General features: G+C 44.4%; 1 protein-coding gene across 5 annotated transcripts in view; it reads left to right on the forward strand.

Annotated features, from left to right (window-relative positions):
- Nucleotides 1–27,487, forward strand: part of poln (polymerase (DNA directed) nu) — a 512,442-nt gene that overhangs the window by 323,620 nt on the left and 161,335 nt on the right. For all 5 annotated transcript variants that reach the window (XM_069942252.1, XM_069942280.1, XM_069942271.1 and 2 more), the window contains one exon: nucleotides 14,857–14,971. In XM_069942252.1, the coding sequence (XP_069798353.1) occupies nucleotides 14,857–14,971 (115 nt within the window). The remainder of the gene's footprint in view (nucleotides 1–14,856; nucleotides 14,972–27,487) is intronic.

Consider the following 27,487-nt stretch of genomic DNA (forward strand, 5'->3'; position numbering starts at 1 on the left):
ACATTGGCCCTCATTCCTCCTACCAAGCTGGGGGCCAAATTTTAATCCTAGTTCCATTGCATGCTTTGCTGTGCGACACATGTTTATAAAACACAACTCCAAAAGGAGAAGGACGGGAGATGACCCTACTGGGAAGGTGACTACGCAGTGGACCAGCGGGGTTCAGGGGCTGAAGGATCCACACAGGTTGCGGGCTGCTGGTGACCTGCAGTTGAAGGTCTCATGGCTCATGCCCAATGTTCCATTTAAATTTTAGTAGGCAATGTGTGCAAAAATCTTAAGTTGTACAAATTTTTTTTCCTGTGACAAAAGTATATGCATACTGAATGCTTGTGCAAATGTAAACTTGAAATCGCTTCAAGATCATTTTGGCACAGCCTATGTCTCATGGCTAATAAAACTGTATTGGCATGTTTTAATATAAAGCAAGTATAATTGCATTCTACAATGTAATCGACTAATTAGTTAACATAGTTAGCTAAAGAATAATTATTAATTACTACATTATTTGAGGTGCACATTAATGTCCTTTGTGCACTGGTTGCAAAATGAGTGCATGTGCATGTGGCCACAGCTTAGAGGGAACAGTGCTCACATCAACCAGCAAGCTCCATTTGGCTGTGCTTGGCTCTTATCGCTCTAAACCTTCCAGTGGTAATCCCCCAGCTGTGTAATCACTCATCAGGAAAGATGTTGTCAAGCTGGAGTGGGTGCAGAGAAGGTTTACGGGGATGTTGTCAGGACTTGGGGAGGTTGTGCAGGCTGGGGCTTTATTCCTTGGAGTGCAGGAGGACGAGGAGTGATATCATAGAGGTGTACATTGTCACGAGAGGAATATAACACAGTATCTTTTGCCCAGAGTAGGGGGATCGGTAACCATAGGATACAGGTTTTAGGTGACAGGAGAGAGATTTACCTGAGGGATAACTATTTTTACACAGAGGGCACTGAGTGTATGGAACAGGCGGCCGAAAGAGGTGGTTGATGCAACCACTGTTTCAGAAATATTCAGACGGATACACGGAGAGGACCGGTTTAGAGGGATATGGACCAAATCAAGCATGTGGGATTAGTATGGGTGGGACATTTGTGGTCAGCGTGGGCAAGTTGGATCGAAGGGCCTGTTTCCACGCTGTACAACTCAACAGTATGAGGCTAAAAGCTGCAGCAGTGGACAATTCAAGGTTCTTTAATTATTAGCTAGTCTCACAGAATACACAAATGCCAGGTTTCCTTAAGTGATCCGCAAAGCTATTTCCGAAACACATTGCACAAGGTATGGGGTCTCGAAATAATTATTGGAGGACTGTGAATATTCGGTCCATTAGCAGAGTTTTTCAGCAGAAAACACATTTAACCTCCATCCACATTCTGATCCACTGTCTGTTATTGCCAACTGCATTTGGCAATCAAAGGAACGTGGATCTCTGTGAAAGACTATCACTGCCAAAGCTCACCTCCTGCTTCCACGTTTCCTGAGAGCTTTCCTGCCTCCTTGAATCATTTCAAACAGTCTCAGAACAGTACAGGATAGGGCTGGGGGAGAGGGGGAAAGGGTCGAGAAGCTGTCCCTACCTCCACCGTTTTTGGAGGAGGGTCATGAACCTCAGTGGTGGCATCTGTCTGTGGACTAGCCTGGATGGTCAGGGATGTCCAGTGGCAAGGAGGCCACCTGCACTCCCGGTGTGCTGTAGCAGTCCTTCAGCCCACTCACCATGAAAACTATTGCAGCACCAGCGATGTGGGTTTGATTCTGGTCCTGTCTGTAACGAGTTTGTATGTTCTCCCTGTAACTGTGTGGGTTTTCTCCGGGTGTTCTGGTTTCCCCCCGCTCTCCAAAGAAAAAGTACAGGTGTTGTAGGATAATTGAGGTATTTGGGTGGGACTGGCTCATGGGCTGGAAGGGCCTGTTACCGTGCTGTTATGTCTCAATTTTTTAAAGATAAAAATTATATCAGGTTGTCCATTTGTCCACCACAAGCCCGTACATTCCCACACCTCACTGGTCTTGATGCAATCTCCCCACCTTCCTCCTAAAAATGGTTGAAATGTCAGCGATTAGTGGCACAGTTAGCGCAGCAGTTGCACAACGCTAGAGTTGTGTGTGTGTATATGTGTGTGTGTGGGAGTGGGAGTGGGTAGATGGGTGTGTGTGCGTATGTGGGTGTGTGTGGGGGGAGTGGGTGTATAGGTATGTGCGGGTGTATAGGTGTGTGTGGGTGTGTGTGTGGGTGAATGTGTGGGTGTATAGGTGTGTGTGGATGTGGGTGTGTGTGTGGTGGGTTTGGGATGTGTGTGCGTGGGGGGGTTGGGGTGTTTGTGTGTGGGGAGGAGAGTGGGTGTGTGTGTGTGTGTGTGTGTGTGTGTGTGTGTGTGTGTGTGTGTGTGTGTGTGTGTGTGTGTGTGTGTGTGTGTGTGTGTAGAGAGAGAGAGAAAGAGAATGTAGAGAGGGAGGGAGAGAGAAACAAACCCAATGAAATGGTAAAATAACATTTTCTATCCTCTTTCTCCACTAACCACAAACCAAGAATGCTGGAAATGCTCAGTGAACAGGCAGTTTCTGTATCACTAAAATTATATCTAACATGGTAACTAAAGTTACCTTTGACATAACACAGTGCAAGAACAGACCCTTCAGCCCCATTGGTCTGGTCTTCCCCAAACATGATACTCAAGTTAAATTAGAACTCTGCTGCCTGCATATGATATATATCGTCACAATACACAAAAGTGCTGGAACTCAGCAGGTCACACAGCATCCATTGAAAATAAAGGGCAACCAATGTTTCAGACCTGAGCCCCTCATCTTCATCAGCAAAAACATGTAGACTCCAGAATAAAAATATGGGAGGAGGGGGAGAAGACAAAGACAGAAGGGAGGAAGGGGAAGGAGCACAGGCTCACAGGAAGGAGGTAGCTACAGGTAGGAGGATAGAAGAGAAATACTGTAAGTTGATAAGTGCTAGAGGGCTGAGAATGGTAGCTTTCTGATTGGAGGAGGGAAAAGGGTGGGGAGCTGGAGGAATGGGGACAGACCCTTTTCTCTTGAATGCAAACCCTTTAATACAGGGAATAAACAGTCTTATAATGTAGATAAATATTGGGATAATTTGGTGAAATTAGAGTAGGTTACATAGATACACACATTTTAAAACAGATCTTATATGAAATACTGAAGAATTCATATTCAGTGGACTTTACAGAAACTATGGAGAATGCTATGCACATTTCATAAGTAGGTGCTAATTGAAATGATGTCATAAAATGAATAGACCATTGTTTTGGAATGGAGACAGTCTGGCTGTTTGCAAGTATCTTTAGTGCTCACAGAAAGGTCACTCCTGGGTTTTGTTTACCCAAGGCAACAGCTTGACCAAGAAGACTAACTCCTGTAGTTTGCTGAAGAAGGTGAAGGATTTTGCAAGTGAGAGAGTCACATGGACTTTTTAGCAGTCTCAGTTAGAGAGAGAAAGAGAGAGAGAGAGAGAGAGAGAGAGGTGAAACAAACTCTCTCAGCGAGTGTTGGTGACACTGAAAGCACCTGAACAGGGCAAGCCAGGAAGAGCTGGTTGGAAACTGAAGAAAAGTTCCAGAGTGGCAGATGGCTGGAAGTGCTATCGGACTAATGTTTCTCTTGGAATAAGTGGAACAGAAACTCTGTGATAGCTGAAGGAAAGAGGTTATCATCTCAAAAACCCTGATGGGGCAAGTTTCATCAGCGAGACATTGAGGTGTACCTCAGTTGTGGAAATCCTGGAACAACAAATCTCTCTCTGCAAACCCTACAAGAACCTTCCTGAGCAGTAAACATTGACCTTTTGAGCACCAAAGCCTGGTGAACTTTATACATGTTAAATTCTGTCCACAGTGTAACAATTGCCTACATCCAAAGAACTTGGAAGAAGGAGAAGTGAGATTGGACTGTGAACCAAAGAACTTTTAAAAAATTTACACACACATTACATACACATGCACTTAGAATTAGAAGGGGGTGAAGGTTAGTTAAGTTAATATAGATAAGTTAAAATTTGATTCTGTTTTCATGTTTGAAGATAATTAAAGGCAACTTTTGTTTAAGTAACTACTTGTCTTGGCGAATGTCTATTGCTGCTGGGTTTTGGGGTCTATTGGGCTCGTAACAGTCTACACGAATGAACTACTCCAACATGCAGGCTTATGAGTGGATTATAAGTGCCGAATAAAGCTCAGCCAATTCCCCATTTGTTTGCTGTAATTTGTTGAAAAAATAACATAAAACAAAATAGGAACATGGTAGTTCTGTAAAGTGCAGAAGTACAAAATTTCTAGTGCAGTGATTGTGGGGGATTTCCGTTACCTCATCTTAACTGGGATGCAGCCAGTGTAAGAGATCATAAGACCCCATTCCCCTGCCTCCTCCCTGTAACCCTGGATTCCCTTCCTAATATAGAATAAATCTACTCTTGTCTCAAGTAAAACGTGAAGTCGGCAGTCACTGTGGTTGAAGTAAAAACACAAAGCTGGAGAAACTCAGGAGGTCAAACAATGTCCTTTATATAGCAAAGATAAAGATACAGAACCAACATTTTGGGCTTGATCCCCCTTCATCAAGGAATATCTGTCTCAAATATCCCCAATGACTTGACCTCCACAGCAGTCCTCAGCAATGAATTCCACAGATTAACTCCTCTCTGGGTAAAGAAATTTCTCCTCATCTCTGCTCTAAAGGGATGTTTTTATGTTCTGAGGTTGTGCCCTCTGGTCCCAGACTCCCCCCCCCTCTGGAAACCTCCTCTCCACATCCACTCCATTCAGGGCTTTCAGTATTCAATGTTTCAATGAGATCATCCCGCTCCACCCCACCCATTCTTATAAACTCCAGCAAGTACAGTCCTAGAGCTCCTCATATTCATTCTGGGCATCGTTCTCGTGGACCTCCACTGGACCTTCTCCAATACCAATGCATTCTTCCTTGGATGAGGAGCACAAAACTGCTCACATTGCTCCGTGTGGCCTGATGAGTGCGTTAAAAGTATGGGGCCATTGCATTCTGCATGAGATTTTTTTGTGCAAAATGTAGCAAATTGATGCACTATCAATTACGCCAAAGAAGCAACCTGACTGATAGGCCTTTATTACCATAAACTGGCGGCACATCTCATGCTGCTGACCTGAGACCCGAGCTCGTTCTGGGGGAGGGTATTATGGCATTGCCACCTTTATTAGGGGAATCAAGGGGGAGGAGCCATGGGTACAATCAGCAAGGGGTGGGCCAGCCGTACCCATGCAAACAGTATTACCAGTGGTTCCACCACACAAGTCTAATGGTGGGGGTGGAAGAGTGACACAGATGGAGATAGTGTGGAATTCTGGATTGGTTTAAGATGACAGAACTGGGCAGGTGGGAAGAGCATCAATGAAAGAGCATTAAGGTGAGTGGAGATAGGAGGAGTAAGTTCACACAGAAAATGGTGGGTGTCTGGAATGCACTGCCGGGGTGGTGGAGAAGGCTGATGCAATACCGACATTCAAAAGAGGCTTAGACAAGCTCATGGATGTAAGAAAAATAGAGACTTATGGGTGTGAGGTGGGGAAAAATTAGATTAGATAAAATAAATTCAGTGGTGCCTCCAAAGAGAGCATCATTTACTACAATCACAGCATCTGCAGACTTTCATGTTTCACGCGGAAAATTAGATTCTTGTGGAGTAGGTTTACAGAGGTCGGCACAACATTGTGGGCTGAAAGGTGCTGGAATGTTTTACATGCTAGTCATTGTAATTCTGCAAAATGTATTGTATTTATTGAAAATAATAACGGCACCTTAGCAGTTACCATTCTAAATGAAAAGAAAGGCAATTTTATTAGACTGGGTAGCATCACTACATGATGGCAAATCAGCCACAGATCATGGGAGGCACTCAAGGAAGCACGTTCAAGGTGACAAGTTAAACTACTCCCACAAAGAGTGGCCATGTCGAATCTTCAGGGTAATAAGGTGCAAAGAGGGGAAAAGGGGGAAGCTTACATAGGATGCCAGCAGAAAGACGACAGGAGTACAGAAAGTGCGGGAATGAAATTAAAACTGGATTGACTTGAATTGTTTATTGTCACATGTAAAGCTTTGTTTTGCATGGTATCAAAGCACGTCAACTCATAGGTAAAACATGAAGGTCTGCAGCCATTGTGATTGAAGTAAAAACACAGCGCTGCGTAAACTCAGTCGGTCAAACAGCGTAATTTATATAGCAAAGATAAAAATACATATCCAATGTTTTGGGCTTGAGTACGTCCTCAAGGCAGGCACCCGTATCTTTATCTTTAAGTACACTGTTTGACCTGCTGAGTTTCTCCAGTTTGGTCTTTTTAAGTCAACTCATACATAAGTACAACAGGCAATGCAATAACCAAACAAAAGTGCAGGGGGAGAGCATTACAAAGACAAAATGCAGAGTAAAGAGAAAAGAGGAATTTGGAAAGCAAAAAAAAAGACAAATAAAATATTGGCAAATAAAATGCAAAGATGTTTCTGTAGGTACATAACGATGAAGATATGGGACTTGTTGACCATAACAGTACCCAGTGTGTGTAGGCAGAGGATGTGGGCAGGGTTCTAATGTAAGCTTGCCATTGTCTCCTCGAAGAAGGGGGCAGGTTTTGATGCTTCAGTTAAGGAGAATGAGTGTGATAGTTTAAATGGGATGAATACAGGAAAAAAAGGGTAAAATTATTAGCTGGCACATTGAAGCGAGAGGTGAATTCTAACACAAATGTCTGCCTTGGCGAGAGGTGGCTGTAAAGATATGGAATTCATATCTAGATTCAGCAGGTCATCGATTATTCCAACAACTTCTGTAGGTGCACTGTAGAAAGCATACTGGCTGGTTGCATCATGATCTGGTTTGGAAATTCTAATGCCCAGGAACATAAGTGGCCAACTTAGCCAGGCCCATCACAGGCACTGACCTCCCATCCATTGAAGACGTCTGTGCATTGAGAAGGGCCCCCATCACCCTGGTTACATTCCATTCTCACCACTGTTCTCAGTCAAAATGTAACCATAACCTTAACAATAAAACTATATCAAGACCAAAGATCTGTCTGCACTATTGAAACATCATTTTCTTTCTTGAAATATTGTAACTTTGTCAATCCTTTTATCTTCATTATGGTGCATTGCATTAAATTAATTTATACTGTGTATTTTACCTGTGTAGCTGCAACAAATAAAAATTTCACTACATCTGGATATTAAAACCATAAGACATAGGAGTAGAAATAGGCTATTCAGCCCATCGAGTCTACCCCTTCATTTAATCATGAGCTGATCCATATTTCCACTCAGCCCGATTGTCCGGCCTTCTCCCCATAATCTTTGATACCCAGGCTAATCAAGAACCTATCAATCTCTGCCTTAAATATACCCAATGACTTGGCCTTCACAACCGCTAGTGGCAACAAATTTCACAGATTTACCAACCTCTCACTGAAGAAATTAGTGTGATAAGTCGTCATAGCGGTTAGTGCAACATTGTTACAGCGCCAGCGATCGGGACCAGGGTTCGAATCCCACGCTGTCTGTAAGGAGTTTGTATGTTCTCCCCGTGTCTGCGTGAGTCTTCCCTGCTTGCTCCAGTTTCCTCCCGCCGTTCGGGGATTGTCGGTCAATTGGGTGTAATTGGGCGGTGCAGGTTCACTGGGTTGAAAGGGCCTGTTACCACGCTGTATGCCTACATTTAAAATTTTTTAAGTCTCTGTTCTAAGTAGATGCCCTTCAATCTTGATGTACTTCATCAGTTAATAGAAGTACATCATTGCCCTTCTGTGTATGTCAAAAAACGTTGAGCATCACGACCATCAAGTTTTCCTGGCCTCTCAGTGAACTTTACTGACTGAGGACCGATGCACACTGTCCCAAGCAGTAGCAATCAGAATCATCCAACTTCCATGGTGTTGTCACCACCAATTCTCAATGCACATTCACCACATATACGTCTGAATAGGTACGTGGCATATCCAGTTCATTCTGGGTCCTGGCAGAGGGAATTCTGGAACAAACCTTGTAACTTTTCAAATAATTCAGTTTCAGAGTAATTTCCTCACTGTGATTTGCATTCAAAACAGCAGCATGACCGGCTGCTTAAATCTTGATAGTTACTGTAGTATATCAATAAGATTGAAAGAGCGCAGAGAAGATTTACAATGCATTGCGACAGAGTATATAGATATGGTTTTGGGAGATACATTTGGAAAGGTTTGTTAGAGTAGGTCACAAACAAACACTTAAAATAGATCTTATTTGAAATACTGGAGCTCTGCCCCATCCTAGACATATCGGGGCCTCACAGCTTTGCAAGAGCTTTGAAGAGTGCACAAGAGACTTCACTAATGGATGGTTGTTTACAAAAGGCAACAGATAAAAGAGCTTGTTAGAGCCGCAGATTTTTTTGAAGAGAACTTGCTGTTCTGAGAGGGTGATGTGGTTTTGCAAGCAGAGAGAGTCAAATAGGCTTTCTCTCAGAGAGTCAGAGAGAGAGGGAGAGTCACACACACACACACACACACACACACACACACACACACACACACACACACACACACACACACACACACACACACATACAGACACACATACACACACACAGATCACTTGTACAGTGTTACAGCCAGCAAGAGCAGCTGGGGCTGGAACAGGACAAACTGGCAAGCTTATGGAAAGCCCATTTGTAAGATGGCCTGGTCAAAGCCCTTGTGGTTCATGCAAGAGGAGAGGACTGGCTGTCTAATGTTTCACTTGGAATAAGGGAAACAAAAAGGAACTCTGTGGTGACCTGAAAGAAATAAGTTATCATCTGGAGAACCCTGAAGGGGTAAGTTTCGTCAGCAAGACACTGGAGTGGCTGATGGAAGTACATCAGTTGTGGATGTCCTGAAACAACAAATCTCTCTCTGAAAACTGACAAGAACCTTTCATTTACCTTTCAGCCACCGAAGCCTGGTGAATTTTATAAATGTTAAATTCCGTGCACAGTATAAAAATTGCCTGCAATCAGTGAACTTGGAAGAGTGAGAAGTGAGATTGGACTGTGAAGCAAAGAACTTTTTTGAACTTACACACACATTACTTACATGTGCACTTAGAATTAGAAGGGGGTTAAGTTAGGTTAAGTAAGTTAATAGAGATAAGTTAAAGTTTAATTCTATTTTCATGTTTAAAGATAATTAAAAGCAACTTTTGTTTAAGTCACCATTTGTCTTGGTGAATATCTATTGCTGCTGGGTTTTGGGGTCCTTTGGGCTTGTAACAGTGTGTTTGGGGCTTGAGGAACTGAGTTACAGGGAAAAGTTAAACAGGTTAGGACTTTATTCCTTGGATCATAGAAGAATGAGGGGAAATTTGATAGAAGTGTACAAAATTATAATGGGTGTGGACAGTGCAAAGGTTTTACCATTAAGGTTGGATGTGACAAAAACTAGAGGTCCTGGGTTAAGGGTGAAAGGGGAAATGTTTAAAAGGATAATTATGGGGAACTTCTTCACACAAGATTGGTGGGTGTGTGGGACAAGCTGGCAGCTATAGTGGTGCATGCAGGCTCAATTTTGGCATTTAAGAAAAATTTGGATAGGTACATAAATGGAGGAATATAGAATGGGTGCAGGTCAGTGGGACTAGCTGAATAATAGTTTGGCACACACTAGATGGGCCAAAAGGCCTGTTTCTGTGCCGTAGTGTTATATGGTTCTAACCTAGTTGAATTTTAAAAAAAGATTTGTCATGTGATCTGTAAATATAAGCAAGTACTGCTGATACAGATGAAGAGTCTGTTGTCACAATGAACAGAGAATGGAGAAAGAAGGCATTAACATACTTCAATTTGTTCATAAAACTGTTTACACACTGCCCATTTAATATTTTCAAGTCGACAAGTTTTTTTAAAATTTATTTATTCGTTCAAAATACAGATAATAAGTAACATATATAACAATAAACTAAACAGGAACGATATATTTTATATATATAAAAGAAAAAAGAAAGAAAAAAAGAAAAAGAGAAAAAAAAGAGAACCCCCTCTTTCAGCCAACTCTCCTAAGGAGAGCCATAAATAGAAAAAAAAAGAAAATTAAGCATACATATTAAGATCTAATCAATGTAAATCAAAATGTAAATATTCTGAATATAACAACCACTTATTAATAAAAAAACTATAGTTATCACGTGAAACATATGTGATTTTTCCATTATTAAACAATATTTCATCTCCTGATGCCATCTATTAATATCAATCATATTCGTATCTTTCCACGTACTAGCAATACATTTTTTCACTACGGATAAAGCTAAATATACAAAAGCAAGCTGAAACTTATCTAATCCCAGACCTTTCAGAGGTTGCAAACTACCCAATAAAAATACTGTCGGATCTAAAGGTATTTTAATCTTATACAGGAATTCCAGAAACAATTGTACTTTCTTCCAAAAAGATTGTATATATATATATACATGACCAAACTGCATGAAAAAAAGTTCCAACAGCATTACCACATCTAAAACACAAATCTGATTCATGAAAACCATATTTTTTTTTAGCTTTTCAGGTGTTAAATATAATTGATGTAAAAAATTATAGTTAATCATTGCATAACGTGCATTTATCAATCTAGTTACACTACCATAGCAAATATCTGACCAATCATTCTTGGAAAAAATAAAACCAATTTCTGCTTCCCATTTACCTTTAGATTTATCCCAACCCTTTTTATCCATACCATCCTGTAACATTTGATACATAACTGATACACCAGTCTTCATTCCACCAAGGAGTGTCTTAACCAAACAGCCTCTATCCTCAAAGCCATGCCCTCTTCACACTGCTACCATCAGGCAACATGAAGACGAAGACCCAGCAGCACGAAAAACAGCTTCTTCCCCTCCGCCATCAGATTTCTGAACAGACAATGAACCATAGACACAGCCTCACTTTCTCCTCTTTTGCAATAATTTATTTATTTTTAAATGTAATTTATAGCAATATTTGCAAACCAGAGAATTCCAAGACATGTTCATAACAATAACTTCTGATTCTACCTCCAAAAATTGAGGCTGTTATTAGAAATGATTCTGAGAACCTTGTTGCTGGTCACATGCTTCATATTGATTCAAACCTGGAGGATGTTTGCAGCCTGCTGCATAGTATTGATTCCCACTTAACTCCAGTCTGTGGAATGGAAACATTCAGCATGAGGTTGTATCAATTGTTCTGTTCTGTCAGCCTTAAATAGGGGAGGGAGGTGGGGTATAGGGATGATGTGGGATGGTTTCCTGCAATTTATTCAGCGCAGTTTCCATACTGAGAGGCGACAATGTTGAGCAAGGAATCTGTGATAATGAAGTCTGGAGGTGTTTGACAGACCATCCATATCTAGTATATTGCAAGCAGTGTTGGGCCCCAGAGCTAAGGAAGTACGTGTTGGCATTGGAGATGGTCCAGAGGAGGTTTACAAGAATGATTTCTGGGATGAGAGGGTTAATGTACGAGGAGCTTTTGATGGCCCTGAGCTGTACTCATTGGAGTTTAGAAGGACGAAGGGAAATCTCATCGAAAGATTCCGAATATTGTAAGGGCTGGATTGAGTGAACATGGAGAAGTGGGAGAGAGTCTAACATGAGAGGCACAGCCTCAGAATAAAAGGGCGTCCCTTTAGAATAGAGATGCGGAGGAATTTCTTCAGCCAGAGAGTGGTGATTCTGTGGAATTTGTTGCCACGGACTAATGTGGAGGCCAAGTCAATGGAGTAGATTTAAAGCGGTTGATAGGTTAGTGAAGGTGTCAAAGGTATAGGGAGAAGGCAGGAGAATAGGATCCAGAGGGAAAAATACATCAGCTGTAATTCGAATGGTTGAGCAGATTTGATGGGCCGAACAGATTATTCTGCTATTATGTCATGGGATTCAAATCATCTCTGGAATAGGAAAGGTTGGAGAGCAGCAGCTTAGAAGGATATGGATCAAATTCAGGCAAGCGCAACAAGATCGGAATACCAACTTGGTCAGCATGGAGTTGTGGGCAGAAGGGCCTGTTGCATGCTGTCTGACTATGACTTTATAATAGAGCAATGGACGGCCAAAAGAATCTATTTGCTGGAGTGCAAACAGAACCTGATTTTTAAAAAATATTCTTCGCTTTCCCTCCTCATTTTAGTAACCTTGAATTGTGGTTGTGTGGCTGCAGGAAGGACGTGGTTGCTCTGGGGAAGGTTCAGAGGAGGTTCACCAGCATGTTATGAGGAGAGACTGCATGGATTATCTTGGTTGTCCCTCAAGCAGCAGAGGCCGACAGGAACTTGACAGAGGCTTGTGAAATTATGAGAGGCACAATTAGGGTAGATATTCGGAAATGTCTCCAGAGCAGAGAGTCTACAACCTGTGGGCATACATTTAGAACAAATGTTTCTGCTGCCATTTCAGGCAGTGAATTCCAGATTTTCTTTTCTGACATACTTTAGAATTTTAGAACGTAGGACATTACAGCACAGCCATATGTGCTGACCTATGTAAACCTGTCTGAGAAGACAGAAGATCACGTTGCTTGGAATAAAGGCTGGGAGGTATTCATAGTTATCTGGCTGATATTTCCTTTGATCAATTAAGCAGTTTCTGCATGAAGAAGTGTGCTGTCTGGAAATTGGCTGCTACATTTTCCACATCTCAGATAAAAAGCCTGAATTTGGAAGCATTTGCAATGTTCTATAAATTCAAAATATGTTTTTAAATCAGTTTATTTCTTAAATATCCAAGTCATGATAAGAATGCAAGGAAGTCTGAGTAGGACCAAACCTCTCTTCTTCTGGCGATCCATCCTATAGAGTGATGATGGTTCCTTTCAGTCAGTTTGAGGGGTTTGATATTAAATGTGGTTCTTGGACAGTTTAAAACACACGTCCATAACGTTTCCCAGAAGGTACAATTCCGGATCAAGTGGAAAATCCACCTTTGTAATTTTTTTCACAATGTTCCCCCAAGGTCCTCCCAGAAGGATCTTACCTATGTCCACAGCCAGGTTGAATGGATAAAGGTTCCAATCTCTACACCTAAAACACATTTCCAAAATTTCTTGTTTGAATTTATGTAATTTTTGTGGTGTGAGGTACAGTTGATACAGGAAGCTGTATTGCACCAACCTGTACCTGCCATTAATAACTGCTGTCTTGCTCTTCCAACACAGATCTGTCCAATACCAATCGTGGATTGTCGTGCCCAGGCCTGTCTCCCACATTTCCCTCACCTGTCTTCAGGCCCTCACTTTGGAATAAGAGATATATAGAAATAAACATGCATATTCTCTCTTCAAATTAGAATTTCTATGTCATTACACATGGGTAGGGCCATAGATAGTCCCAAATTATCCCTTAAGAATGATCCTTTTTGAAAATACCAGAAGAAAGTTTTATTCTACAAATCATACTTATTCCTCAGTTGTTCCAATGATATAAGCTGCCCCCGTTCATAACAATCCTCGATACACCTGATCCCCTTCTGGCACCAGGCGTCCAGGGTCTTATTAACCGGATCATAGTATTAATCTGTTCTTGGACAAGGGTGTTTTAGGAGATAACCCCACAGTTAGCCCAATACATTGATTTAATTTCTGCCATGTTGGAATTATATATTTTAATATGGGGTTATCTTTTGACTTGATATCAATTTAGTGTCCCAATTATATTTTAACTCTCCTGCTATCTTTTCTCCTACTGTGTAATCCAAATTGTGCCCAGGAAGTGGGTACGTTCCCTCAGAGAGAGAAATGATAAATCTTTACTGGGCTGCCCAATAGTATTTTTTAAAGTCTGGTAATTTCAGATCTCCCAGTTTGTAACCCCAAGTCAAAATTTCCGTGGAGATCTTACTGTGCCACAAGAAATTCCTGACACATCTGTGGAGTGTCTTAAAGAAGCTCTGTGGCAATGGGATGGGCAGTCTTGGCATCACTTTCATTTTAACACAATGAACCCTGCCCACCAAAGTTATGGGGGCCGGCAGCCTTTAAGAAGTGTAGGCACTGCTGTGCTTTCCTGACTAATGAGGAGGTGTGAGTTCAGGAATAGGTCGTCCCTTATTTATACGTACTTTGTGCTTCATGAAACTTTAGGTAAAGTTCATATGAAGAGAGGGATTAAAATCAGCACAGCACAGGCCCTTTGGCCCACAGTTAGCAGACCCATTCCACACAGTCTAATCCTTCCTTACCATAGTCCTCCTATTTTTATTACATCCATGTGGCTCTATTTTTCTTATATTTATGTACCTAGCTAAGAGTCATTTGAATGTCCTTATTATACCAGCCTCCACCACCCCCCCTGCAATGCATTCCAGACACCCACCATTTTCTCTGTCAAAAGCTACGTCTGACGACTCCCCTAAACTTTCTACCACTCACCTTAAACAGATGTCCTCTGGTATTTGGTAATGTAAAAACACAGAGATGCTGGAGGATCTCAGCAGGTCTCTCTGCATGCATAGATATATTACCGACGTTTGGGGCCGGAGCTCCTCTTCAAGGTTTGGTTGCTGTGAAACCAGCTGAGCTCCTCTAGCGTTTCTGTTTTTTTACTACAATCACAGTCCTTGCAGACTTTCGTGTTTCCCTCTATTTTCCATTATTAACCCAGGAAAAAGATGCAGATGTTCCATCCTCTCTAATCCCTCATAATCTTCTATATTTCTATTGAGTAACTGCTCATCCTTCAGTGCTCTTTGCATTTCCAGTACAACCTCCACGCTACTGTTTACAGAAAGACGATACCAGAGCTTGTGATGCTGCACAAGCTACTTCAGGGAGGTAATGTGTAACTGGCTCTGAATTTTATTTTTTGTTTCAGATTTTTCCCACATCGAGCTGCGAATCCTAGCACACCTCACGTCCGACCCGGAGCTTCTGAAACTGTTCCAGGAACCGGAGCCACCGGATATCTTTTCCACTCTTGCTTCTCAATGGTAGGTGAACAGTACCCATGCCAGAGGTGTTTGGAATAGCCCACAGCAAACCACCTGGCTGCAGGCCAGCAGAAGGGCTCAGGCCTGAAACGTTGGTTACCCTTGACTTCCTATAGATGCTGCATGACCTGCTGAGTTTCTCCAGCACGTTTGTGCATTACATTATTTTACAAATGTGAGGCTCGTTCAAGAGTCTAAACCAGAAAGAAAATGCTACTAATCCCGAAAGTGTTAGCGTGGAGGGATAGGCGTGTCGAGTGGTTAGAGAGAGGGTGAGGAGAAGGGAACCTGGGAACAGCTCGCAAACTGCCACCTTGTGCCAGTGCATCAGGTGATCCAAACTGAGTACTTGCAGAAGGACTGATGGAGTGGGGATCATTCATGTTATTGTTGTCAATCACATGGCAGGAACAGACCCTTCGGCCACCTCACTGCACCTCACCGTACATGATGTCCAAAGCAAACTACGTCACCGCTGTTTGCACCTGATCCCTCTATTCCATCCATAATCATAGAACCACACCACAGAAACAGACCCCTTAGCCTGTCTAATCTGTGCCGAACTGTTATTTTGCCTAACTCAATTGACGTGCACCCAATCCATAATTCCTCCATACCCCTCCTATCCATGTACTGATCTAAATTTTCCTTAAATGTCACATTTGAGCACCACTTCAGCTGGAAGCTCATTCCACACTCCCACCACTCTCTGCACATTCCCCCTCATGTTCCCTTTAAACATATTCCCTTTCACCCTTGATCCACATCCTCTTGTTCATGGTTCACCCAACTTCAGTGGAAAATGCCTGCTGTCATTTACCCTATTTATGCCCCTCATAATTTTGATTACCTCTGTCAAATCTCCCCTCATTCTCTGAGTCTCCATGGATTAAAGTTCTAAACTGAAACTCAATTCCTCAAGCCCTGGCAACATCTTTGTCAATCTTCCTTGCACTCTTTCAATCATATTGTTATCTTTCATGTGCCTATCCCAAAGTATCTGAAATGCTGCTATTGTATCTGCTTCCATGACTGAGTTCCTCCACAAAACTTGCTGAGTTTCTCTAGCATTGTGTCTTACTTCAATCACTGCATCTGCAGACTTGTGTTATACTCCACGACTAAACCTGCTAACCCATTTCAGACACTCACTACTGCAAAAGTAAACTTGCCCTGCATATATCCTTTAAATAACACCCTCCCCCCAACCCCTCCACCTTCAACATGACATTTATGCACTGGGATAAAGATTCTGTCTCCCCTTCAACGCCTTCATAAACTTCTGTCAGACACTCGCCAGCCTCCGTTAAGGGGCATGAGAAGTATTCTGCCCCCTACTTTGTGCAGTCAAAGTATTTGCTTTAAAAGAAATAGGTTTATGCTGAATAAAGTACAAGGAGCAGAATGAACAGGTAATTGCGGGGATAAACAGGAAAGTCTGCACACGCCGTAGAAACTCGGCAAGTCACACAGCATCTAGAGGAAGAAAGAGTAACCAAGGTTTCAGGCCTGAAACCTTTGTCAAGGGATGAGCAAAATGCAGTCAGGTGCCTGAATAAAATGGTGGGTGGAACAAGAGGAGAGAATGGGGAAAGGAGCAGAGGAGAACAAGTTGACAGCTAAGAAGGTGGATCTGGGTGGGAGGCTAGAAGAGAGAAAAAGCTGAGTCAGTTGGTGTGTACAGCAATGTTAGCATTAGAGATGGCTGTTCAAGAAACGCCCCATCAAGGCTCACTGCACCATCCACAAACGCCTGCCAGGTGCCCACCAAGGTGACTCTGACAGCACCTAACAACCCCACGAGCTCGACCACCAAGAAGGTCAAGGGTGGTCGGTGCAGGGGAACATCACTGCCCGCAGGTTCTCCTCCTCGGCATGCCAATGTCTCAATTTGGAAATCCTTTGGCGCTTCTTCAGTGTTCCTGGGACTTGCTTCCCAACTACACTTCATCAACAGAACATCAGTGGTTCAATGCGACGCCTCAGAACCACCTCCTCAAGGGCAATTTGGAATGGGAGTCAGGTCAAGTTTATTGTCATCTGATTGCAGAAGTACCACCGACAAAACAGCACTCTCTGGTTTTCGGTGTTAAAGATGCAGACACACAACTAGACGTAACACACATACAGACAAATGATGCAGATGCAGGACAAGTAATATATATATTAATATATACATACATATATAGATACCGTTTCATGATTCTGAGAGTCTGGGACAGTCAGTGTGAGCAGTTGCTTTGGTCATTCAGCATTCTCACTACCTGTGTTTCATACTGCCTATCTCTTTCCTAACAGGAGTATCTGAAAGATGCTGTGTGCAGGGTGGTTGAGGTCTTCACTGATTTTGCGACAATGATACGGGTTGATCACATCAATGGGTGTCTTCCCAGCGATATGCAGATTCTAAGGAAAGGATACTTGGAACAAGAGCTAATACTCAAGCACAGACAGAGACCAGATAATAACAGTTGTACTGGCAGATGGAGATTGAAGGACCTGGCTCTGTGAATATAGATTGCATGCAGCGTAATATTCTGTATTATATCAAACTATCTAGTTCAAAGTTGGAATGGATCCAAAAGCTCAAAAACAGAAACTAATTCAGACAACTGGCACTCATGGTATATTTGCAGCATTGACTTGGACTAATCAACTATTACACTCAGCATAACAGAAGACATCAAGTGGTTGTCTGTGTAAGCAAATCATTAGGTGGATGTGACAGGATGAGGACTGCGGTGTCTTCAGCTCTGCCGCTGTTTCAGATCAGGCTTAAATTGGAATCCCTGACGTGAGCCGCTGAGCTGGATGTGTAAGATCCCACTGCAGTGTAGTAGGATTAGCAAGGAGTTCACTGGGGGGCACAGGCCCACCTTTGCGCCTCTGTCAGAAGCAAAGAGTACATCCTGATTTCATACTGTGTCAGCAAAATGAGGGAGGGGGGGTGCGGGGCAAGGCAGGGATTTTAGAGGCATCTGAGGGGACAACCTTTTGACACAGAGGGTGGTATGTATCTGGAACGAAGAAGCTGCGGTAGGTACAATCACAACATTCTAAAGATGTTTGGGCTCATATTTTGATTGGAAGTACTTAAAAGGATGTGGGGCGAATACAGGTGAAAGAGATTTGGCTGGAATGCCATCCTGGTTGGCATGGCTGACTTGAGTTGAATGGCCTGTGCTGTGTGGCTCTGTAATGCGGTGACAGGGCTGATGACCCCTCAGCTGCTTTACCACCCACCACCCACCACCCAACAGTCTCTCTACTGCACCCCATTGCCTGGGAAAGTACTGGTACAACTCCATCTTCCTATATTGTGGTCAAAAGTTCCTTTTATTGTCACATAATATTACATTAAAAATGTAATATACATGATGTACATCAACTTTTATCTGCTGTAAGGGAATAGTGAGCAGTCCCCGGTGCCCCAAACAACAGGAGAAAGAGAAGCAGAGTCCCTTCAGAGTCACCGAATGTCCGTGGATTCCCCTCCAGCGCTCCCGCCGCCTCTGCTGCCTCACAGACTCCCGTGCAAACCATCGGCAACCCAGATCCAAACCTCCATCAGGAAGCCTTCAGCGCCCGAGGTCCCTTCTGGAGCACTTCTTGCCCTCAGCACCCTCTCGAATCCCAGTTCCGATACCTGGTTCTCATGAGGCAGTCTCCAGTGGCTGTATGGCTCCTTTGACAGCAAGTTGCCTGTGTGATGACAGAACTGGATTCAATACCCCAGCCGTGGGGTTACATAAAGGTGTACCATGGTCTCTATGCTCTTATTTTCCATGCCCTCAAGGTCAGATCAACATCCAAGTCTCTGTATCTCAATATTGAATTGAATTTAATTTTGAAGAGCCATTTTTTAAATGATTTTCAGCCAAACAAACTAATTTAGAGTTTGAAAGTATTAAGATTATATTTCATCGTTGTACAACTTGTGTCATTAGTCTTAAACGGAGGTAGGTGGAGGAGCAGGTAGCATTGAGGAAACAGAGAGGCTGCAGAAGGACTTAGACAAATTAGGAGAATGGGCAGAGAAGTGGCAAATGGAATCCAATGTCAGAAAATGTACAGACATGCACTTTGGTAGGAAAAAATGGGCAGACCACTTTCTAAATGGGGAGAAAATTGAAAATACCCAGAGGCAATGGGATCTGGGTGACCTCGTGCAGGACGGCCTGAAGGTAAACTTGCAGGTTGAGGTGGTGGTGAAGAAGGCCAATGCAATACTGGCGTTCATTTCAAGAGGAATTGATACAAGAGCAGGGACGTGATGTTGAGGTTTATAAGACCCTGGAGAGACCTCACGTGGAGAACTGTGAGCAGTTTTGGGCCCCTCGTTTAAGAAAGGAGGTGCTGACGTCAGAGCAGGTTCACAAGGATGATTCCGGTAATGAAGGGGTTATCATACGAGGAGAGGTTTGACAGGTCTTGGCCAGTACTTATTGGAATTTATGAGAGTGAGGGGGGGGGGGGATCTCATCGAAACATTGAGAATGTCGAAAGGCGTGGACAGAGTAGATGTAGAAAGGTTGGTTCTCATGACGGGAGAGTCTAGGACAAGAGGGTGCAACTTCAGCATAGCTAGAGGGTGGTGAATCTGTGGAATTTGTTGCCTCAGGCAGTTGTGGAGGCCAGATCATTGGGTGTATTCAAGGCATCAAAGGTTATGTGGAGAGGACCGGGCAGTGGGGAAAATGGATAAACTCGTGCTTAAATGATGGGACAGTCTCGATGGGCTGAATAGCACATTTCTGCTCCTATGGCTTGTGGTTTTACGATTGAATTATTTTATTGTCATGGGTATAAGAGATACAGTAAACATTCGTTCTGCGTGCTATCCAGGTAAGCCAACTCATACAGCAAGCAGGTAGCACAATGGCAATAAATAAATAGAACGATCGTATCAGGAATAGAGTTACAGTAAGTCAAATAATGCAGGGCACTGAGAGATGTACAAAAACATCATGCAGAGTACAGAGAAAAAATGCAGTTGAAAAAAGATCCATGTTTTGCTTGTGATAGATGATGATGGGAGGAAATTCTCATACATATAAGTGCAATGTGCATTGGCACTGTAGCTCTTCTTGCTGCAGCTACCCCAGGTGTGCAAGATACACTAAAAAATAATGTATAAATTAAATTACCACATGAGAGAAAAAAGGCAATAAATATGAAAGAATAAGACCATAAGATATAGGAGCAGAGACAGGCCACTCGGCCGATCGAGTCTGCTCCACCATTCCGTCATGTACTGATCCATTCTCCCACCCACCCCCACTCCCCTGCCTTCACCTCAAAACCTTTGATATCCTGACTATTCAGATACTTGTCAATCTCTGCCTTAAATACACCCAATGACTTGGCCTCCACAGCCGCCTGTGGTAGCAAATTCACCACCCTCTGGCTAAAGAAATTCCTCCACATCTGTTCTAAACGGGCGCCCTTCAATCCTGAAGTTGTGCCTTCTTGTCCTTGACTCTCATACAATGTTGTCACATTTACACTGTCCAGATCTTTCTGTCTGTAAGGAGTTGGTATCTTCTCCCCATGTCTGTGTGGATGCTCCGGTTTCTTCCCACCCTTCAAGACATATACGGATTATAAGTTAATTGGTCTTAATTAGGTAGCACAGGAGGGCCTGCTACCGTACAGTATGTCTATATATATTTGAACATTTGAAATGTATCTATGAGGTCCTCCCTCGTTCTTCCAAACTCCAAGCAGTACAGTCCAAGAGCATTCAAACATTCCTCATATGCTAATTCCTTCATTCCAGGAATTATTCTTGTGAATCTTCTCTGAACCCTCTCCAATGCTAACACACCTTTTCTTTTCTTACAGCCCAAACTGTACCCCGTTCTGCAACTGAGGCCTCACTAGTGCCTTATTGAGCCCCAAAATCGCATCCCTGCTCTTAAATCCTACTCCTCTAGATATGAATGCCAACATTGCATTCACCTTCTTCACCACCAACTCAATCTGGAGGTTTAATCTTTAGAATATCCTGCAAAAGAACTCCCAAGTCTCTTTGCCCCTCCGAATTTTGAATTTTCTCCCCATCCAAATAATATCCTGCCCTTTTATTTCTTCAACCAAAGTGCATGACCATCCACTTTCCAACATTGGATTTCATTTGCCACTTCTCTGCCCATTCTCCTAATCGATCTAAGTCTCTCCGCCGCCTCTCTGTTTCCTCATCACTACCTTCCCCTTCACCTAGAGAGAAAATAGATATATAACTTGTAGATTGAGCCAAAAATGTGATGTCATAAATAATGTAGTAGTGGTCTTGAAGGAATTTATGTTTAGGGGAGTACAGAAGAGCTCAAGGACCTGATAGCCTATGTTTGATAGTCTTATGGTCTTAATGTACATCATGTGCCAATTTTACTTTACTTGCTGCAGCCAAACAGGTACTTAGTTAAAAAAATAACTCCAATAGTGTACACCAAAATACTGTACTGAAATAAATAATTCATTTACAGTTATAGTAGTGCATGCAAAAACAAAAGTAATTTCAATAGAGCAGAATGTCGGAGCAGTCCCTGGTCAGTGTAACAAGGGGAGATTCCAGAGTCTGATTGCTGCTGGAGTAAAATTGTCCTTGAACCTAGAGGTTAGAGTAGCGGTGAGAGCAACGCTGTTTACAGTGCCAGTGACCCACGTTCAAATCCGGTGCTGTCTGTAAGAAGTTTGTATGTTCTTCCCATGTCTGCGTGGATTTCCTCCGGGGCCTCCATTTTCATCCCACCCTTCAAAACATACTTGGGGTGTAGGTCATTTGGGTGTAATTGGGCAGCATGGGCTTGTGGGCCGAAAGGGCCTGTAACCATGCTGTTTGTCTAAATTTAAAAAAAAATGACATTGCATACAACCCTAAGATTCTTTTTCCTGCAGGCAAAGCAGAATTACCATTTATTGGTGGTGCATAAAACTGTATGACGAATGTCCTTTACGATACTTAGATCCATTTGAGAGTCTGATAACAGCAGAAAAGAAACTGTCCTTGAATCTGGAGATTCTTTCCCTGCTGGTCTACCGTTGACCTCCCAAAATGCATCACCTCGCGAAATGATCACAGCTTCTTTTGCCTTCAGCCAGCTCGCGCAAACCTCAACATTGGGAGGAGAAAGGCTTTTTTAATTATAGCAGGGTGTTAGTGAGCACAGGAGAGATTCCACTGCAGTGGCTGAAAACCGATCGGGACTCTTGTCAGGTCAAGTCACTTCAATTCACCCTGTACTGTTTGAGATCAAAGACCATCCAACCCTCCACAGCTGTGCTGCTCAAGGAGCCCTGAGACTCCTGCGAGGGATTTTCACAGTTAATTACTGTCCATTCCAATATGTCCTGCATTTTTTGTCTAAATACTTTTGAGAATTGTGACAGAAATCTCAGATCTTTCCTTGTAGAAAACACTGTAGGCTTCAGCCCACCATGTTGTGCAGACCAGTGTAAATCTACTCCACAAGATTCCCCACCCCACATCCATAACCCTCTATTTTTCTTACATACATGTGCCCATCGAAGAGTTTTTAAAAAGTCCTTATTGTACCAGCCTCCACCATCACCTCTGGCCATGCATTCACAAGATATAAGAGCAGAAGTAGGCCCATCATGGCAGCTCCAACTTCTAACAGAAGTTGATGCATCCTCCCACTCAGCATCACTCCCTGGCTTTCTCCCCCTAACCCTTGATGGCCTGACTAAACAAATACCTGTCAATCTCTGCTTTGAATACACCCAACTACCTCACTTCCACAGCCGCCTGTGGCAACAAGTTCCACAGACTCATGGCCCTCTGACTAACCACTGCCTCTGACTAAAGAAATTTTTCCATATTTCTGTTTTAAATTAACGCCATTTTATCTTGAAGTTGTGCCCTCTTGTCCTAGACTCCCCTACCATGGGAAATACCTTTGTCACATCTACTCTGTCCAGGCTTTTCAGTATTCAAAATATCTCCATGAAGTTACCCCCTTCATCCTTCAGTACTCCAATGGGTACAGTCCAAGACCTGACAAACTTTCTTCATAAGCAAACCCTTTATTTCTGGTATCATTCTGGTAAATCTTCTCTGAACCCTCTCCAACGCCAACATGTCTTTTCTCAAATATGGCCATGACCCTGATCGTATGTGCCTGCTTTTGGAACTCCCCCTTCTCCACAGCCTCAAAGCCCTGAAAAGGTGCCTGGGCTTGTTCTCCTACTATGCCCAGTGGGCCCCCAATTATGCGGACTAGGCCCGCCCCCCTCATTAAATCTACCTCCTTTCCCTTGATATCAGAGGCCTGTGCGGCCCTCAGCCCCATCAAGGCAAACCTTGCCAAGGTCACAATGCATGCTGTGGATAAATCCACTCCATTCCAGGTGGAGAGCAATGCATCTGGCTTCACTCTGGCTCCCACTCTTAACCAGGCGGGCAGACCCATACCTTCTTTTCTCACACCCTCCAGGAGTCCGAAATTCAACACAGTCAAGAAGGAGGCCCAAGCCATTGTCGAGGCGGGCCAGCACTGGAGGCACTACCTTGTTGGCAAACAATTTACCCTGCTGGCCAACTAACGTGCAGTTGCTTTCATGTTCAACAATCAGTAGTGAGGTAAAATCAAAAACGACAAGATACTGAGGTGGAGAATTGAACTTTCCACCTACAGTTATGATATCTTGTACTGGCCCGGGAAACTCAATGAGCCCCTAGATGCTCTGTCTCAAGGAACTTGTGCCAGCGCTCAAATAGACCAATTGCAAGCCCTCCACAATGACCTGGTTCACCAGGTTCTTCCACTATATCAAAGCCTGCAATCTGCCTTACTCCATGAGGAGATCAGGACTATGACCAGAAACTGCGAAGTCTGTGTGGAGTGCAAACCGCACTTCTATCGACCAGCTAGAGCGCACCTGATAAAGGCCACCAACCCCTTTGAACGCCAGACCATTGATTTCAAAGGAACCCTCCCCTCCTCTGGCCGCAACATGCACTTCTTCAATATCATAGATGAGTACTCTTGTTTCCCATTCACCATCCCCTGCTTGGACATGACAACTGAAATAGTCATCAGGGCCCCATGCCACCTCTTCACCCTGTTTGGGTACCTCTGCTATATCTTTTCTGAGTGACGAGCTGTGTCAGTACCTGCTGGCCAGAGGCATCGCCATGAGCAGAACCACCAGTTACAACCTCTGAGGGAATGGGCAGGTGGAAAAGAGAACGCTACCATCTGGAAGCCCACCCTTCTAGCCCTACAGTCTAGAGGCCTTCCAGTCTTCTGCTGTCTAGATGTCCTGCCTGCGGCAGGTCGCTCCTTTGTACGGCCACCAATGCCACTCCACACGAAAGAATGTTTTCTTTCCAGAGGAAGTCTGCTTCAGGGACCACGCTGCCAGCCTGGCTGACATCCCCAGGGCCGGTCCTACTCCAGAACCACGTGAAGAACCATAAATCTGACCCACTGGTCGAAAGGATCCACCTCATCCATGCCAACCCCCAATACCCCAATGTGGCATACCCTGATAGACACGAGGACACTGTTAGGGAACTGTTGCTCTCAGAGGTCCTTGAGACCATTACTGGTCACCCCCTTCACCTATCAATACCCATGATGCACCAGGGCCATGGCATGTTACCCCCATCCCAAGTGGATGGCATGCCAGACTCATCATCACGCATCAACCAAGCCAATGTCAACGACTACATATAGGCATTCCAGACTGTCCAGAATTCAATAGCTGCATCACAGCTGCAGCTGGTACTATGAGGGTCGCAGCAGCTGACCAGACCACCTGAAAGACTTAATTTGTAAAAACACCTAATTCACTTGACCCAGCTGGACTCTTTCTAAAACAAGGGGCGAATGTGGTGAACCACATATTGTTTAGCTGTCTGGGCACATCCATAGGCTGACTGTACCTGTGGCTCATTCCACAGACTCCTGAATAAAGGTGACTGACTCACAGCCCCCTCCCTAGTTCAGGACAGTCGACAATAACAGGCAGTGTTTTCAGGTAGTAACAGGCAGTGAGTATAGGCAGTCACAGGCAGAGATTACAGCAGTAACAGATAGTAGTTACAGGCAGTTACAGGCAGTGGTCACAGAAAGTAACAGGCAGTGGGTACAGGCATTGTTGCAAGGAGCTTCGAATTAGTATTGTGCAAAGGCCTCATGCAATGTTGGGTTGAGGCCCCATTTATTGCTGTGAAGAGACATTGTTGCAAAGGAGGTCTTGGGCTGTGTTGGGAGGCCTCAGGCTGAGGTGGATGGAGACCTCGGGCTGTTTTGGAAGGAGGCTTCAGGCTGTGTTGGAAGGAGGCCTCAAGTTGTGTTGGAAGGAGGCCTCCGGTTGCGTTGGAAGGAGGCCTCAGGCTGTGATGGATGTAACTGAGTAAATCATCCCAAAATATTTGTATGTAGCGTTTGTGCTACATGGTGCGGAGAAGAAGGACATGCACACTAAAGCCTTGAAGTCGAGACTGGTTGATTGCACTGGCATTTATATGGGCCCTAGGCACTGATGTCAGGGCATCACGTCATTGGAGCGCCAGCCTAGGATTGGCTGGCATTCCCTCCACAGCCCACTGTCTTCCGAATGTGCGGGAGGTCACCTGGGACGGTGGCCGGTGTCACCCCCAGGCCCACGAGGTTGCCGTGTTCATCAGCCATTTTGTAGACCGGTTTGTGTCTCTGTGCACGGGCCACTACACGACTTCCCTCCCATCCAGAATTGGCAATCGCACTGTTGTTTGTTGACTTGGGTGGTCTGCCTCTGTGTCGCGGGGGGGAGGACTGGAGACTAACTGCTGGTTACAGTCCAGATATGCCGACTTCAGGCAGTCGATGATAAAGGTCTCCTCCTTACTGCCGACGTCGAGGACGAAAGTGGAGCCATTGTCCCTGATGACCCTGTAGGGCCCCTTGTAGGGTCATTGTAGGGATGGCCAGTGTGCACCCCTTCTCAAAAACATACAAGTCCCTGGGGATGTTATGTTTGGGCTGGCCATGTAGTGGGGGTGATTGAGGGTTCAGGGACCCCAGTTTTTGCTGCAATTTCTCAAGAGTGCCTATGGAGTCTTCCGGGCATTCATCAGGACCCAGGAATGCCCTGGAATGATGAAGGGTGCGCTGAAGACCATCTCCACTGCCAAGGCATTGAAGTCTTCCTTCGGCATGGTGCACATCCCCAGTAGGACCCAAGGTACTTTGTCCACCCAGTTGGGACCCTTGAGTTGGGCCATCAAGGCTGCCTTCAGGTGCCTGTGAAACCGCTCCACCAACCCATTTTCCTGAGGGCAGTACGCTATGTTGTGGTGGAGCTGTGTTCCCAGGAAATTAGCCAGTGCTGCCCTGTGCCTAGAGATAAATTGTGCCCCACTGTCTGAGGTTAGGTGCTCTGGGACCCTGAATCTGGACACCCATGTGCCCTGGCACAAGATTTTGTGGTGGTATCAGCCAGCGGGACCACCTCAGCCACTTCGTGGAGTGGTCAATCATGGTAAATAGGTATCTCGCCCCGCGGGAAACTGGTAGCGGCCCCACTATATTGATATGTACATGGCTGAACCTGCGCCACACTGGTTCAAACGTTTATGTGAATCTGCATTTTTGAGGACTGGCCATGAATGCAGGTCTTGGCCCACTGGCTGACCTGCTTCCGGAAGCCGTGCCAGACAAACCTGCTAGCCACCATCTTGGCTGTGGCTCATATTGCTGGATGCACCAGGTTGTGTATGGCGTCGAAAACTTGGCACCTCCTGGTGGCCGGAATGATGGGACAGGGCTGCCGGTGGAGACATCACATAGTAGTGTCAGGTTACCTGGGTCGACGGGGATGTCTTCCACCCTGAGACCAGATATACCTGTCCTATACAGGTGAATTCCTGTAGCCCCTTTACTATTTGTGGTTTGGCGAAGTGCCGGACCACCTCGACCTTTTCAGGGAGGGGTGTTGCCCTGTGTTTGTTTATTCTGTGCCCCAGGAAATCAATAGTTCCAGGCCAAATTGGCACTTCTCAGTGTTAATTGTCAAACCGAATTCGCTCAGCCGGGTACACAGTTGTCTCAGGTGGGCAGTGTGGTCTTTGCGGCTGTGGCTGGCAATGAGGATATAATTCAAATGGATGAACGCAAATGGGAGATCCCAGCCTACTGCGTCCATCAGCTGCTAGAAATTTTGTGCTGTGTTTTTCAGCTGAAGGGCATGGTTAGGAATTCGAACAGGACAAAGGGGATTAAAATCGCAGTCATCGGAACATCCTGGGGGTGAACTGGGATTTGGTGGTACCACCAGATGAGATACACCTTGGAAATCATCCATACCCCATGCTGGTAAGCAGAGAAGTCTAAGGCGTTGGGCATAGGATATCTGTCGGGTGTGGTGGCCTCATTGAGGCAGTGCTAGTCACCACATGGCCTCCACCCTCCCCCCCCCCCACTGTTTTTGGCACCACGTGGAGGGGGGAGGCCCAGGGACTGTCGGAGTACTGCACTATCCCAAGTTCTTCCTTCGCAAGGCTGA

The sequence above is a fragment of the Narcine bancroftii genome, chromosome 1 (genome assembly GCF_036971445.1).
Source record: "Narcine bancroftii isolate sNarBan1 chromosome 1, sNarBan1.hap1, whole genome shotgun sequence".
Taxonomy (NCBI): domain Eukaryota; kingdom Metazoa; phylum Chordata; class Chondrichthyes; order Torpediniformes; family Narcinidae; genus Narcine; species Narcine bancroftii.